The 17,379-nt window shown below is 36.3% G+C and overlaps 1 protein-coding gene and 1 pseudogene across 2 annotated transcripts in view; both read right to left on the bottom strand.

Annotated features, from left to right (window-relative positions):
- Nucleotides 1–17,379, bottom strand: part of Fap (fibroblast activation protein alpha) — a 70,901-nt gene that overhangs the window by 24,975 nt on the left and 28,547 nt on the right. For both annotated transcript variants that reach the window (XM_012514427.2, XM_023713726.1), the window contains exons 11-16: nucleotides 15,800–15,935; nucleotides 12,877–12,921; nucleotides 7,208–7,312; nucleotides 7,039–7,109; nucleotides 4,896–4,949; nucleotides 2,738–2,862 (exon numbers count right to left, since the gene is read on the bottom strand). In XM_012514427.2, coding sequence (XP_012369881.2) covers nucleotides 2,738–2,862; nucleotides 4,896–4,949; nucleotides 7,039–7,109; nucleotides 7,208–7,312; nucleotides 12,877–12,921; nucleotides 15,800–15,935 — 536 coding nt within the window. The remainder of the gene's footprint in view (nucleotides 1–2,737; nucleotides 2,863–4,895; nucleotides 4,950–7,038; nucleotides 7,110–7,207; nucleotides 7,313–12,876; nucleotides 12,922–15,799; nucleotides 15,936–17,379) is intronic.
- Nucleotides 14,019–14,066, bottom strand: LOC111816456 (annotated as a pseudogene).

Raw genomic sequence — 17,379 nt, 5'->3', positions numbered from 1 at the left:
TGCCACCCTGACATTTTCTGCCACCTTGCAGGGATCAACCTTGTGGAGAATAATGCTCTCTGCTCCATGCAGTTCTGAGGAGGGATACTTTTCTGATATGTTCTGGAAGACCTGTGTATGAACACTTCCTTTTGTCTTGCTCCTGATACTTTTCTGTGCCCGCAGAACAAGCTTTCTACCTAGTCCTCAGGAGGCAGAAGTGTAACAGTGCCAGGCCCCAAGACAGAATCTTGTAGCTATACAATTTTACCTGTAATTGTGTATTATAATTCTGGGGTACAGTATTATAAAGCCACAAAACTCAGCTGCATTTTCAACTGGCCTTTACAAATTATAAAGCTACCATCTTCAAATTCTACTTGATCCCTCAGTCTAACTTGAGGATGGAAAAAGAGATACTAGATTCTCTAAACACTCAACAGTGCTTGTGTGATATCTCAAAGTTTCATAGAATGCAATTGCAGAGATTTTCATTTGGGCCAACTTTTCATCGAGGTTATCAAAATGGACAAGTATGCGTATTGCATTTTGGCTCAAAGAGTAAGGGAATGAGACATAATCTAAATTTGTAGACTTGAATCAGTCTTTATCTATCCTGTGGGATGGTCATGGGTGTTTAGTTCTAGTAAAGAAAATTTCCTTTTTTTGCCTAAAATATGAGACAAATTAATGATTGACTGTTCGTGACCCAGTAGACCAACGATACAGTCCTAGAAGCCTCAGCATCAGCTCTCTAGAATTCCTGCTCTGCATTGCTTTTTTTCTTTCAGCATCGTCAATGTGACTTCATCTGCATTAGTCCTGTCATCCTGGACTTATCATCCCTTTGGGGAGTTTGAAGTTACATAATGAGGCTTTACTCTTGGTCCTAAAGAGAAAAATTTCAAGGTTTTTCCTATGATGGCGCAGTGACTCATTTTACTGGAGCTTCAAAAACACCAGACGATGTGATGCTTCCCACACAGTGTATTTTTTGCTAAATGGGAAATTACCATACTGCTGAGGAAGAGTGAGTGGTGGAAAAGTCAGGCGATTCAAGTTCTAGAAAGGACTCTTCCACCAAGTTTGATGAGAGCTTAGTCTTCGTTCTCTATCTCTCCTTCAGTGAATGCTTATACTCAAATAAACATTACAAAGGCGAAGTGAAATGAACCATGGTAGATTGCTTTCCCTAAATGTATTATTCAATAACAACATAAATGCATGTATAGTGTCACTGCATCATTGACGCTTTTATTAGCAAACAAATCAGCACAGAAAAGGTTTTTGGAAGACATTACACAAAGTATCAGTGCTATAGTATTTCCTAACATTCATGTTCTATAAACATCAAAATCTACTATATATTAGATATTCTTCTTGATTTTATGAATAAAAAGACTAAGTAAATCAGACTCAGTCTTATGGGAGAGCAGGAGAGATCAACAGACGACTCGGCAAGGCCAGTTCAGTGGTGCTATGTGCCTGGCACGTAAGCTTTCAATGCATGTTGCATAAATACAGACTTCGGGTTGGAAATGTTGCACATAACTGGAGAGGGACATTTACTGTATACCTTTAAATGCCATAACCACAACCAGCACATATGCTCATGAACAACAATCTCTTGACATTTCAAAGATGCCACTGACCAAACATTTTATGGAAGTGTTATTTCAAACTGACATCTTGTGCCATCTTGGAGGAGCACTTGGGTTACCATGCTTATTCATGTGCACACAGTCAAACGAGCTGTGGATGAGATTCTAGGGTTGGGTGGCAAGGTGGCCTTTGTTCTGGTTCTCTTTATAGGAAACACACACAGGGCTTCTGCAACTGAGCAGAAATCACAAATAGCCAGACTTCATTTGTTCTCTAAGCTTTACACCCCAAGCGGGGGGGGGGTATGCATTTTGGACTTCCACTGGCCAAGTGCTCCATTCCAAGCCCTAAGAGGGAATTCACTAGGAAGAGGAGATAGAAGTGGGATAAATCTCCATGATGACTAGTAAGAGCCCAATAATTTTCATTGATCTACAGTGTTTAACCTGTTTTATTGCTTGCCAACTGTTCAAGAGAAAATTTTGTGCACAGAGTAAAATTATTTGGAAAGTAATTACTCACAAAATGCACAAAAGGCCTGTACAACTGGGAAATGTTTCGTGCAATTTAGTACCTATGACTTACATCTGAAAGACTTACTTAAGATCTTTTCCAGATTTTGAAAGGATGTACTGAGTGACAGAAGTTCATTTTCTATCCCTATTGAAACTGCAGTTCAAACAAAGATAGGCCTGTCGGAGGAGGCATAAGGAAGCCTCTGACCTATAGCTCTTTCCACTGGCTGTAGGAGTTTCATACTTCTTTGGCAGATGAGGCCAAAGTCCAGCAACCATTTTATCAGAGAACACTTCTTTTTATGATATTGCTCCCGCTATAGATATCTGGTAGATTGCATCTGCATGCAACGTCATGGTGCTGTGGAACTTGCTGGTTAAAAGCATGAGATTTAGTGGCAACAGACTCTTACCCAATCGAGGCTAATGCTTATCAGCAGTGTACACCTTTGTATAAGTTACTCGGTTTCCTCAAGTGCAAAACAGAAGGATGATAATATCTTCCCGCTTTCCTTTCAGCTTTTCCCTTACATATAAAAAGTTCTTGGTAACCGATAGCTAAGAACTGATCAGAGTGGTGGTGACAGGATGGTTACAATGATAGTGGGGATGGGAGTGCTTATGTTAGGTCCGTCACCTACCGTAGCAGATGAGTGCATAGTACTTGGCATAGTAGCTGAAACTTGCTGTGTAATATTGGCACCTTTCTTTCCTTAGATGGCAAGTAACACACTTCTTGCTTGGAGGATAGCTTCCAATGCTAATTCTAGAGGGAAATGAAAATAAAACTAAGCTGAAATTTTGAGATTGTATTTATCAAAATGTACTACTCCATGTAAAGTGACTAATTTACATATTGACATCAAACCCACTCTATTTTTCTGTTGCCAATATCATTTAAAGTAAAGGGGAATCACAGTGTTTTGATGTAGCTTGATTTTTGATCCATTTTTGCCTGAAGAGGCACAAAATTTGAGGGAGAAGCCCTCTGTGGTTTTCCTGAAGTGGGAGAAATAACTAACACTTCCAGTGGGAGTGAGTTACTTCCTATAACCATTAACCTGTTACCCTTTGCAAAGTGGCTGGAAATCCATAGCTCTTCATCTTCCTGTGTTTCTTTTTCTACCCTACAGAGAAATGTCTGTGGAAAGTCTGGCAGTATCACTAGGAGAAGGTACTTGGTTTTATTCTACATCTAGAAGAGGCAATTAATAATAAGCAAATAGGGCTGAGGATGTGGTTCAATGATAGAATTCTTGTCTTGCATCACAAGGCTCTGGGTTTGATCCCAAGTAGAACACACACACACACACACACACACACACACACAAATTATAATAAGAAAATGGAAAATAAGAAGTCACAATTTGTGTGCCTCCTGTGGCTTTGTTCAGAAAATTTGGATTCATAGACTCCCTGCAGTCCAGGCATGCTCTTTCTTTGCATTCCTGCCCAACCCAGTTGTGCCTTCTACGGTGGTTCAAGTCTCACCCTAGCAAAGCCCTCCCTTGATTTCTGACAGTGCTGGATAATTTTAATGAATAGACTCCTGGATCTTTCACCAGCTACTCAGGATCAGGATCCCCCTCAGCAGAGGCTAGATGGTCGAATACTAGGCCTTGTCAGAGTCAGAGCCCCATGGTGGCTGTCATGGCGACTTGCACCAACTTAAGAGTTTTTGTACTGCTCTCCCTGGCCTTGTCCTGGGCATAGCAGAGGGTGGCTGGTTCCCGAGTAGGCTGCTTCCTAACAAGTAAGATAAGTGCATGACCCTGAAGGAAACAGAAGACTATGACAGAGGAAAAATGGCTTACTTCTTTTGCTATGTTTAGTATTCAAGTTTACGATTTGTTGCAAGGGCGAGAGCTAGTAGGTCATCATGCCCACACACATGTGCTGGCTTCAGCAATGCTACCTGCCTCATAGTGTTGTGGGAATTACACAAAATTATAAACAGAAATTGGAAGAAAAGGGTATATGAAAAAAGCATACATGGCCCATAGTAGAATACCAATATGTGGTAAATGTTCTTTCTCAGTCCACATCAGCAAAGGAATATTGAAGGCATCATTCCAATCAACAAATGGACAACTGCACTGACTTAAAGACTACTACTTTAGGACTGAAAATGAGTCATAGTAAAAGAAATAACACAATTATTGTGAAAATAAAAATAGTGCCTGGCACATGGTAGGTATTCAGTTAATTAAATAAATAAGTTTGAAGACAACAAGATGCAATATAAAAATTATTGTTAATTTCCTACCATTTTGTTTAGTGAAATTCTGTATCTTTTCTAACTTTTTAAAAGTATTTTTTATTCTTTTCAAAATAAGTAGTAAATAAATGAAATGTATTAAACAAATAAATCTCTTCAATGTTAAATAAATCTCCCAAATGACCACCAGATTTCATTGAAGTACTAACAGTATTTATAGCAACATTAGAATTTCCTGCTTTTTTCCTTTTGAAAACAAACATGTTGAGTTGCCTAACATTTAGGGAGCTTATGCCTGTATTCTGATGTAACAGTATACATTGTTCTTTGGCTATTTTATATTAATTCACAAATGATACCAGCATGAAAGGAGGCTGAAGCAAAAAGATCCCAAGATCAAGTGGCTCCTGGGCAGTCTAGCAAGATCCAGTTTCAAAAATAAAATAGTAGCTCATAGCAGTGATCTCTGGCACTATACACAAAATAAGATTTTCATTACATTTTACCCTTCAAATTTTTTTCCATATGTTTTGAAGACTATGATGTGTTTTTATTTAAGTATATGTAAATATTGGAATTACCTGTAGATATTTCTTCTTCCAGGGTAGCCTTCAAATTCATTGCTGGAATAAAACCTGAAAATATATTCAGAAATTATTTAGTATTGATGATCCAATAATTATAGTTTTGTTACAAATGTTATGTAGTAAGCAATATAGGCAAACATTAATCTAATGAAACTATTAATTGGCACTTATATACACAAACCACTGCTGCTCGTAACTGAATTTTTGGTTTTTATTCTGATCTTTAAATCGTCTGAGAAAGGTTAAGTTGGATAGAGTACTCTTTTTGTCATAGGTAGGTTCTATTTCATCTTGAGTCATGTAAGATAAGTTCTAATTAATGTTATACCTTTTCTTTTCCATGATTAATAGTTGTATGGCTTTTACTGCATTGCATTATTTTTTCTATGATTGTAAACACATTCTTAAATTATTTTAGAGAAGCCCTGAGATTAGAAAAGTTTACAAATCAAGGACCTGCACACAAATGGGGATTCCACACACCCTAATCTGCTAATTCACCCAGATGCAGGACAAATTCCATGAGCACACACTGCTACATAAGCATGTAGGTGGTTTCCTAACCTGCCTGAATCTAGACATGAAGTGCAAAATTCAGTTTAGTGAAATGATTTTCATTGCTCTGTACCTTTGTCTGAATATAACAAAGTGTCACATTTTTTAGTTTCTTTGCTAGTCTCATTCCCTGTCCCAAATTTACATTCTAAGCATGAATATTTCTGGTTTGTGTCTTTACTAAAGTCACATGACTCCCATCTTTTGCTTGCCTTTCTCACATCATTGCCAACAACCTGTAAAGGAGTTGTTCAGCGCCTTTCCCGGAGGCTTTCCTGTGATGTCTCTCTTCCTGATTGTTCTCTTCTCTGACAGTTCAGCCAGCCTGTTCTCCATCTTTTCCCCTCACGGGTAGTAATTCACCAGTCATGTGCAGCCCTGGTCTACTGTAATCATCTCCCCCTTCACCTCATTCATTTATCAAATGTATATTGAACTTCTTGCATCAGACATGATACCAATTGCTATGCATACATAGAAAAGAAGGTGGCATAGCTTTGTCCTCCAACTCCTTACTCCATTGCTTTTATTCTAGTTCAGGGTGCTACTGTTACTCGCCACACCACACAGTGACCATCCCTGGCTCCTCTCGCTTTCAGTTTTCTCTGACTCCTAACTACATTATGCCTGAAGTTAGTCTCCTGGCTGTTTTTATCTTGTTACTTGCCTTATTTTAGTGATTGTAATGGTTGCTTCATATAACACCCAAACTCCTCTGCTCACCATCATAAACCTTCACAGATTGACCACAGGTTTATGATAGAATCTCTCCTATGAGCTCAGACTAAAGATCCTACTCTTTTATTCCTTAAATTCCAGCTAATTTCAGGTAGATCATGAATGCTAAGAGGCTAGTTCTGGATTTGGACTACATTAGAAGTGACACACAGGACGTGTATTCTCCTGATTAGAAAGTTTCACCATTAAATGATTATTTAAAAATGATTTATTTAGACTATACATAGGATAAATTGAGAGAGGAAAAGCTGAAAGAAAGAAGACTCCTATTGTTAAAAACAAGAGTCTTAGATTTAGTGTGGTTTTGATATGAAAGCTTGTATGCCACTATCTGAGTGGCCATTGGCCAAATCGAATAAAATTGCAGAGTATCAGTTTTCTCATCTGTAAAATGGTATTATCATTTCTGTTTTACAGTATTTTGTACACTTTAATTCTTCAATAACTGATAGGTCTTATAGTTAATAATATTAAGCTTAAAAAACAGTGAATCATTACAAAAAATTTCCATATTTATCACATGCCCTCTACTGATTTTTAAAACTCGCTTATTTTACTGAAGAATAAAGTTTGCCTTCACATCTAGTTACTTTAAAATTTTTATACCTTTCATGTAATTACCTATTAGACATCAGAAGAGAAACAAGGACCCATTAAATAGTCCCAAAGGAATTCATATTAACTAATTACTAAAGAATGTGTAATCTTAATGTCTGAACTAACGTAGGGAGTAATGAAAATACTCCTTTTGTGAGCAAGAGAGATGCTGCAGTATCGTCTGTACACCCATCAGTCAGTGCTAATTAAAACCTGAATGATGTATCTTGCTTCATGGAATACTTACAGTGAATCCTGTGTTACTCTGAGTATATTTATGGCCTCCCACTTGCCACTTGTAATTTGAATAGCATTTTCCTATAAAAAGACAAACATTATGTTGTGTGAAGCTGAGCGTTATTTGAGCAACCTCAAGTGAATGATCTTTGAGGAGATAAATTTTAGAAGGAACATACCACAGTGTCTTTGATATAGTGAATATGTTTGTAGCCATCCTTGTCGCTAAATATTTTGTAGTATGAGATGCTATCATAGTTAAAAAATGGTGTCGAAACAAAGAACTGAAAGGAATTAACAGAGGTTGTGTTAAAAAAAGGCAAACCATATTAAAACCATAGATTTTTTTTTGATAAAAGCAGTGCCACCTCATTATCTATCACTTGCATCTGAAATTCCAGCTTTTCGGAACACAATTATTCCAGTGATTCTGACGGGCATTTACACTTTCCAATAGTGCTTGGCTGTTACTATGCACACTTGAGTTTGTGATAATAAAATTGGTTAATTTTCTGTGTTTTAAAGTTATGTGTTTTTGAAAGCGTTAAAAGAATCACAAATGAGTGCTGATATTTAACCAACTGAAACTTTAAAATGAGGCATTTGAGCAAAGTGTGCCTTTTATTTAAGATTACAGTACTTTTAATTCTTGATTTGTTTGATGCCAAGCACTTAATATCAATGATCTAATGAAGACATTTTGAAGATTAAAATATCTTGAGGGAAGTTTACTTCTTGAGACAGGAAGCCCACCTATTTCTATTCAGTATGTGATGGGGAGCCACATAATTATGTAAGGCAAAGGTGCCTAATCCCTAAACTGTGAACTGATACTGGTCCACACAGTAGAAGGAGTGGTGTGAGGGACAGCAAACTTCATCTGTACTTATGACTGCTCCTATCACTTACTTCTATTATGTCTGAGCTTGACCTCCTGCCCAATCAGTACCAGCATTTGATTCTCATTACAGTAAGAATCCTTTGGTAAACTACATGTGAGGGATCTAGATTTTGTACTTCTTATGAGAATAAGATGACTGGTGATCTGAGGTGGAGCTGAGGCAATGATGCTAGCACTGGGGAATGTGACTATTATGTATCACACACATATACTAATGAAAAAAAAAATAACATCAGCTTTGGTCTATGGAAAAACTACCCTCTATCAAATTTAAATTTGATGCTAAAAAGATTGAGGACCACTGATTTAAGACGTACTAGACATTTCTGTGTGGCTTGGAACAGAGTAAGATACAACTCAACATCCTAAACAGCACAGATAACTGACATTCTTCAAATGTCCTCAAAGCAAATTTCCACAAACCATATGTTTCTCCAAATAAAAATAAATTGACTTATGTTTGCTGATTTTTTAAATTTATAAAATAATTAAATGAAGAAAGACCTACTATACATATTGCAGAGTAGATAGTTCCATGAATAATTTGGACCATGTTTCTGTAGTTGGTATCCTTCTATATGTCTGTGGGCCAACATGTTCTGAGTCAAGCAACAAAACCAGTCAAAACCTACCAAGCATCGAAACACACACACACACACACACACACACACACACACAATAGTATCTTCTAGTTATAGATTTGAATCTTGCTTACACCTAGTTTGAGGCCTGTTTTTGAGTGAGATTAGGGGAAGCCACAGTATGCTTCTTTTGGGGGGCACCATATTTGATTTGATTCTTGATGTCCATTAATAGAATTAATAATGTTTCCCTTAAAAAGATCATAAACATGTAACATTAAAATGCACCTTATTCAATATATCTACAGTGATATCTCTGAATATTACCCCAAATTCATTTCCACCTGAAACGTTAGATTTTGTCAGGCAAAAGGGTCTTTACAGACATAATCAAGATAAGAATTGAAGCTATGATCATGCTAGATTAGTGGAAACTTGGGGCCGGGGAGATGGCTCAGTGGAATAAGCTCTTCCCTGGCAAGCGCAAGGGCCTGAGTTCAATCCCCGGTTCCGCAAAAAATAAATAAATAAATAAACAAAAAAAATAAAAAAAATAGATTAGTGGAAACCTTACACCACCAAGAAACACATGGAAGGAAACTATGTGAAACACAAGCAGTGATTAAAATGGCAGAACAGTAGACAAAGGCAAAACACTAATGATTGACAGGAGCCATCTGAACCTAGAAGAGACAAAGAAAATTAATCCCTGGATGCTTCAGGGGAACATGGCTCTGTTAATGCCTTGATTTCAGGCATCTATTCTCCAAAAAGATGAAAGAAAAAATTGTTGTGGTTTGGAGCCAACGGATTTGTGTAATTTCTTAGTGTGGCCCTAAGAAAATAGTACAGTGGGCTAGGTCTTAGCACATTGCCTCTGCAAACAACCTAAGGTTGTCCTCATACTTTGTGTTATACATATAGTAGACTGCAACCTAACAGCAAACCCTAAGTGAGGAGTATGAGAAACGGTTTAGTTTCAGTCAAATATGGGCAGAAAACACATTGCACAGTGACTAAATAAGGCAGATCCCTAGCTGTAGCCCATCAGGTGATTTCTGTATTTTGCTCTGTGTTCAGCTTAGTACTTGCATTATGAGGTGGAATTCTCTGAAGTACTTTCAGTTCTGAGGGCTGTAAGTTCATGAATTAGCCTTTGCTCGAATAAACTATACTAAACTTGTGTGGTTTTCTTGTAATAAATCTTCAACAAAATAGAATAATGAGAAACTGATGTCTCCTTATATTATTCTTCTATAATGTTCATTAATAAGAACAGCTTTGGTAGGATTTTGCACAGTGAGATCTAAGAATTTAGGTGAAGGGGCAAGAGGGCCAGGAATAGGACACTTGTTTGCATTTTGTAAATGAAAAATTTTTTAGTATAAGTCATGACAAAATCATACTTTCATTTCGGAAAAAAGTTTTGTCCAAATAGCAATATAACCACATACTAGTAACATCTTTATAATGTCTTACTCTTAGTCATTAAGGTGAAAAACAAAAATTGGTTCCACATTATTTTAGTCATTAGAATAAACCCCAGTCACAGACCACTTTAAGGTAACACAGTAAAACAAACAAATTATTCACGATATTTTCAGTGAGTTAGTCAATTTAAAAATTGTCCTCAGAATAAACACTTAAAATTGCATGCCGATTGAAAATAAAAAATTATCAAGGCAGAGTATTATGTTTTAAAATATTAGAATCAGGCAAACAGGAAGAATCCTTTTGCTAAGCAAAGACTGTTATCTTTCATTACGCACATTGAAGACAGCTGCTTTTGATGGTCAGGTAACTTGGGTGAGGTAAAGAGAGTGTGAAATATTTCCGCTCTCACCTTGCCAGAGCCGGGCCCATAATGCACTCTGAGTTAAGTGCTCCTAGCTGTGTCCCACCTGGACCTTAGATAAGCACAGGCAGTGAAGCTGTCCTCGATTTTAACAAGTCTCCTGCACTGGTCCTTGGGCTTTCTGATAAATTGCTCATTTCCAGGTGAAATGCAAAATCACTTAAAATATTTTCGTTGGAAAGTAAGATTATTTACCAGCCTGTCCTATCTTGTTGTTAACCGACATAAGGCTGATGCCTAAACTGAGTTCACATTTAGTCAAAAGCTCAGGCTTCCAAGCATCAATTAGAAAATTTCATGTTTTAGCCAAGAGCTTTCGTCAACAGTCTAAAGAAAGTGTACAGTTTTTTAAAAAGTTCTTTTAAAATAGCTTGAGTGTGGCTTTACTGTCTATGCATTATGCTTTCCATGTTTGTTTTCCAAACTGAAAGGATTAAACACTAAATTCATTACAACTTCCTTTTGGGGGGTGTAAGCAAAAGGAAATTTAGTTAAACAAATTTGTTGTTATCTTTCTGACCAAATACTGATAAAAAAAAAACTGAGGTTGTTTGCCGAAATTAAGACAAAGAACGTGCCATTGGTGGAGGAAAGGGGATCAGGAAAGCTAGTTGATTGCTACATGCCTAGAACTAGAAAGTCAGTGACTTTGGGCAAGCCATTTAATCTAATTCTAAAATTTTATTGATTATTTGTCTATTCTTTTTACTCGGGTAGGGTTCAGAACCCGAGTTATCGTGCATGACAGGCAGCTGCTCTGTCTTTAGGCAGAATTCTCCCAGCCCTACTCTAAGGCCCAGACGACTTCCAAAATTCTCCTTGAGTTTAAAGCTCTGATAAATTCTACAGGCATTACCTATCTAAAATTGCTCTTTAAGTTTATACCAATATCACTAGCCTGTCTATTTTAGGTAAAGACTCAATAAATATTTAAACAAGAGCGGAGGATGTGGCTCAATAGTGGATTGCTTGCCTACCGTGGGATGCTCTGGGTTCAAGCTCCCCCCACTACATGTACATACGAATATTATCTGAGCAAATGTATACATAACAGACATTTCTAGTTGTGTTCCAGATTGTTTCAATGACTTATTTGTGTATAAGTTATATATTATGACTGTGTATGCTTGTGCCCTCTTTGAAAGGGAGCAGGAGAATTATAAGGCAGGCAGTCTGAAAGGGTGTGAAAGCTATTACTGCAAAGCTTGACAAGTCCTCTTTTAAAATTTAGAAAGTTCACTGACAGGTAAATTGTAAGAGATTGAAAGGAGTACACAAGAAAAATACATTGTTCCCAATATAACTCTAAAACTACAGACACATGTGATCTGTCATAAAACCACAGGTCCCAGGTAAAGGGCTCATTTAGTCCCTAGATTTATTGGGTTTCACTTTAGACCTAGGAAAAAGATCTCGTCTCTCAAATGACGCATACGCTCTTCCACTGGGACTACATCTTTAAAAATATTTTATAGCTTTACAAGGCACTTTTGCATTAATTCATTTACTTTTCCAAGTCATGTTTAAACAAAGTAAGGTTGGTTCAATTTGAATTTTAGATATCTTAAGAGACAATTGACCTCAAAATGCTTGTAAGAAGACCTTTCAATGGATAGATTTTTAAAATGCTTCAGGCTGTGGTTTGAGCACTGAAGCATTTCAGAATAAATGGACATGAATGTCCAAAGTAACATCTTTGAGAAAGTTGTTGGTACCACTGTTGATCTCTTTGTAGAATCACATCATGCAATATTACTTTATAGAAAATCGAGTTGTATTTTAATCATGAAGAATGCAGCTGTTTTCAAATGCCCTTTCTCATTCTTTCCTAGAAATCTTCAAAATGAGAATGAATTACTAGATTAACTTTTTTCTTTCCTCAAAATTTCAAATACTGACTTAGGAATGACTCAGTTGATCAAGAATGCAGAAAATTTATAGAGTTTCTTTCACGGAATATTGCTAATTTTTGCAGCAATGTAGTACAGTAGAAAAGTGAATTTGGATAGACTTTCCTTACTTTTTAAAAAATTATTTAACTATACTTGCTACCTCAGGATGTATTGGCACTTAAAATAGTGTCTCTCCCTTGTTAATAAAAATGAATACCTTTCATTGAAGACTGAATATACCAACAGTGGCATGCAGGCACCAAACCACTGGAACAGAAAATGTACAACAAAGAGATGTTAATACCCTAAGACTTTTACTTATACCTCCTCTCTAGCTATTTTGGGTCTGGGGACATAGCTCAGTAGAATAAGCACTTGCCTGGCAAGTGCAAGGTCCTGAGTTTAATCCGTGGTACCACAAAGAAAAAAAAATACCAAAAAACAAAACAAACAAACAAAACCCCCTGTCTCTAGCTATTTTGTTTGAATTGTGTGTTTTTAACCTTGATATTTTTTTCTATAAAACAAGTAGTTCCAATTTGGATACATTGTAATGAACCTTTTATAACTGGGAATCTGCCAAGTGTCAGTAAAATATAAGAAAAAGAGAAAATCATACTCCACCAGCCCAGCCAGTTCTGCTTTCTTCTACGTGCTCCTGGGTCTAAAAAACAAAAGATCACATTAAACAGAGTATCAGTAGGTTAATTTTTTTTCTTAGATATAGTCTGGATATTTGGCACTGATTAAACTGCCTGATCAGAGTCAAGTCACCTAACTTTAATCTCAAGTTTAAGACATAACAGTGCTTCAGTGTACATGGATCATGGAAGTACTGGGTCCTTGTTGGTTGTTGGAGTAGATCGCCTACTTTGCAAATACATTAACTTGAAGAATGAGATTTCTAAAGATGTCAAAAGAAGAGTGAGAGGCCTCAGAGATAGCTCAGCGGTCTAAGCACCTGCCTGACAAGAGCAAGGACCTGAATTTGGTCCCTAGTAGCACATGAGGGACACACATCTGTAATCCCAGAGCTGGGTTGCCTCAGATAGGAGTATGAACTGTGTAACAAGACCCTGTATCAAATAAATTTTAAAATATAGAGCTAAAGGGTTAAAAAAAGTCAATTAGGCCAAAGGAGAACCAAGAGCAGGTGGACTCTTGTAAAAGCCATGGGCATAATACATTTTTAAGAAACCAGTTTGAATTTTCTCGTGTGGGGATAAGTCAGTAAGTACCTCAGAGAGAACAAGATAACACTTGAAACACTAGTGATTAAAAAAAAACATTTTTAGCCATAAAAATACAATTGTCTTGAATACCCTCTTCAGAAGAAAAATATAGAAGTTTCTCAGACTATAAATTTGTAATGAAACGTCACCAATCTAATTTTACATAATTACTATTGCCAATTCCTTTTACCTCTTTACTTTGAGAATGACTCTCAATATGAATAATATACTGATAGGTCGTTTAACCATAAGTATTATTGGTTTTCAGAACAAAAATAAATGTTGAAAAATTCAACATGACTGTTCTTAAATCTGAAAATGTGCCTCATCCATGTGTTTATCAGACTATTTTGAAACAGCGCAATCCTACATTTATTCAGGTTTCTGGACAAAGTTTATGTTGCAGAAACTGATATTACACTGCTCATCTGAAGTGTTCAATCTGTTTAGGTTAGGATATCTCAAATTTTTATAATTATAATTTCAGATTCCAAAGCAATCAACTTTTAAATAATGACTAAGTAGCTGATAATCGCTTCTGACGACACTTCCTATTATTAATGGTATCATCAGAGCAGAATAGCTAATAATTGTGTCTAAATGATGTCTCAGAGTTCTCAAATGAATAAAATTAAACATCAGTTTCTGATAGCTAGATGTAGTGCAAGTGTTAAAGATATAGTCAGCAAAAGCTAACTAATTAGACCAATAGTTTCTAAATTAATATAAAAAGATCAGTCTATTCCCCAGTTCCCTCCTTCCTTTTGAGGGGCTATGGTACTACATTAAAGATACATCTGTTTTTGTAAATCAAACTGTAAATGAGATAAAAATCACCTTCTAACATATTCTTCTCAGTATCAGCTTCTAGCATTCCATCAGAATCAGTCAAATCACTTTCACAGTAGTGGCTTTAAAAATATTTTTACATTAGGTAATGTAGACTACTATAGTTCTAATATATTTCCTAAAAGAGTTAACTGGCACTTCCCTTGTGAAACACAATGTCCTAATTTCAAGACGGAGTTTAGTGATATACTTTGATTGTTCTCTTCTTTTCTCCTTACTTTATCAAACAGGTCATGGTATAGTTGGTTTAATGAAACAATTCTTTTTTTTTTAAATGCAGTTAGTACAGCGTCTAAAGGCTCTCACTATACAGATTGGACTCATAGTGATCCTCCTGTTTTCAGCCTCCCTAGTGCTGGGATTATAGAAGTGCGCCACCGCACCTGGTCTCAGTCACTGTCTCAGCTTGCCCCGAGGGCAGGACCTGCGTGGAACACAGGAAATCAGACACTGATCCCTGTGCCTGCCTAAGCAGGCACTTTAGTCCGCTGGGCTATCTGGCTGGTCTCTGAAACATTTCTTTATAATTTGAAGTCTCACAAAACATACCCATCAAATTTCCTATTTAGAAAACTTATTGGATTTCTCAGTGTTTAAGATAGGAGCAAGCATATTTTAGAGCTTTTAGAATTTTGGTTTTTATTTGGTTGCTGTTTTGGTAGTCTCTAATTTTAAGGACCTCTCAAAAAGAGAAGATACTCTCCTAAAATAATTGGGTAAAAGGACAATCTGATATAATATTTAATGTTATGTTTTTAGTCATCTACTTTTGATTTAAAAATGAAAATGTTTGGTTTCTGTTTGGTAATATCCCTTTCCTTTGAAATTTTTATTTTTCAATTTTGACTTTAAATAGACCATTCCCTGTATCTTTTCTGAACTTTTCACATGTGGGTTGAGCACAGGCTTTTGCACTGAGCTACACACTAGTTGCTTTAATTAATTAATTGAGACCAGCTTCTTCTAAGTTTCAAAGTTGCCCAGGTTGAATTCAAACTTGAGATTCTCCTGGCTCAGTCTCCCAGAGTGCTAGGATTATAGGCATGTGCCACCATGCCGTGCACACTTCTATGATTATTTTATGTAAAATGCATCTATTTCTCTAATAGGCACATCTTATAGTTTCATCTTCATTATTTTGCTTTTGTTGACTATTAATATTATGAGCTCAAAAGATGGATGACCATCCTAACTGAAAACCAGATACCTAATTTTTCCAATGTCATATTGACTCATTTATACTTATTCAATTTCAAGTTAGAGTTATTCAAGTAAACAGCATGTGTCCTATTTATTTAACAGAAATTCAGGCTCTGTGAATACAGATTGCATTTTGTAAAGGATTGCCCAGTTGGATGCAGTAATTCTGGCTTGAAAACATAAAATGTTAATTATACATGAGTCTGCAATATTGTGGTTTAGCCTTCTGAAATACATATCAGGGGTATTAATATGCCTTACCTTTGGACAATCCCATATATTCCAGTCTTCCCTAAAGTCACAGATGGACAAGACTGAAACATTCTGAACTCTTTTTAGCCATTGCAAACATATTCTGCTGTCAGTAACCCATGTGATCCAGCTGAAATAATAATCACTGCAAATAGATCAAAACATGCTGTCACCACCATGAACCCACGTAATTTCATTACGTATGTTGTCTAAAGGTTTTTTTTGTTAATTATTGTGGAAGACTGAGTAAATAAAAAATTTACAGAATTTTTGAATAGCAACCTCTGTCTATTGACTTTTGAAAATATGAGAGTTCATTGACTTAATATTTGATATTCGAGTTATTTTTCCTTTTTGGTACTTGTAAATCTTTGAAAATAACTTAAAGCATGAAGAGCTAAAGCTATTGTTCCATCTAAAAGAAGCAAAACATTAAATTTGCTATTCTGCACAGGGAAAGAAATTACTTTTCAATTCTGTACAAAGAGTCAAGTACAACAAAAGACTTAACTCTGTCTCCAGACAAATTTGGGTTGGAAGTCAACTTTTGGCTGTGTTCATGATCAGGTGTTGAAATTTTATTATTATCATATGTGACATAATTAAAATAGTATTTGCTACATAGATTCAATGAAAGGCACAATGATTACTTGACTCTGATCAATGTAACATAAACCATAGAATTTTGCAGCCTTCTACAGAGCTGGAAAAATCTCAGACCCAAATCCTGGCACTGTGTTGGTGGCTATATAACCCAGGCAAGTTATTTAACTGTTCTATGCTTGTTTTTATTTAAATTGTAAATAATAATATTACCAATTTCAATCTGTACAGACTAGCTGAAAGAGCTTAAGAATTATGCCTGCTATATAATAAATGTTCAAAATACATGATCTATTGTTAAGGCATGGCTAATGTCTTAACATATGGTTAATATGTTACATGTTAAAACCCGTCTCTTGACTCTCTGAATAAGGTTCTTTCTATCAGCCCATTTTCCACCTCAGGGGAATGGTGATATTTTAAAATGATATATTCAATCATGTTTCCATCGATAAGCTTTGGTTGGGAGATAATGTAATCATTTTAAATTAGCCCAAAGTATCCAGAAGACAACTCTAAGAGGCTTCTTTTCCCTATGAGATTAGATTACCTCTTCAGAACTTGCTGATTCTTCTCCGGGAAGCAGGAGAAGACCAACCCTTGTTCTGGAATTTAGAAGAGGTAAGGAGGCTCAAAGGCAGTAGACACCCCTTTCCGTCACCTATTTCAACCAGAAGGACCACAGAGGCCTTCTTGGGGGGTTGGAAAGTTGCTGAAGTCAGGGCTAACCAGATGAGATCTATATAAGCCATCATGCTGGTGCACTGGGAATACATCTCCCTATTTGTCCACACATATTCCCTAAACATAATTATACCATGTAATTGAAAGAGACAACTTTCTACTAAAACAAGCCAATATTTGGCAAGTGTTGACTTTTCTTTTCCTTTTTACCACGAGCATATGACACAAATAGATCTATAAGCCTTGGTCGAAGGAAAGTGCACTAGGCTTGAAAGGAGTTGTATGAGGGCAAATATTATATA

Source organism: Octodon degus, unplaced genomic scaffold (assembly GCF_000260255.1).
Source record: "Octodon degus isolate 3935 unplaced genomic scaffold, OctDeg1.0 scaffold00032, whole genome shotgun sequence".
Classification (NCBI taxonomy): Eukaryota; Metazoa; Chordata; class Mammalia; order Rodentia; family Octodontidae; genus Octodon; species Octodon degus.
This window is presented reverse-complemented; position numbering and strand designations above follow the sequence as displayed.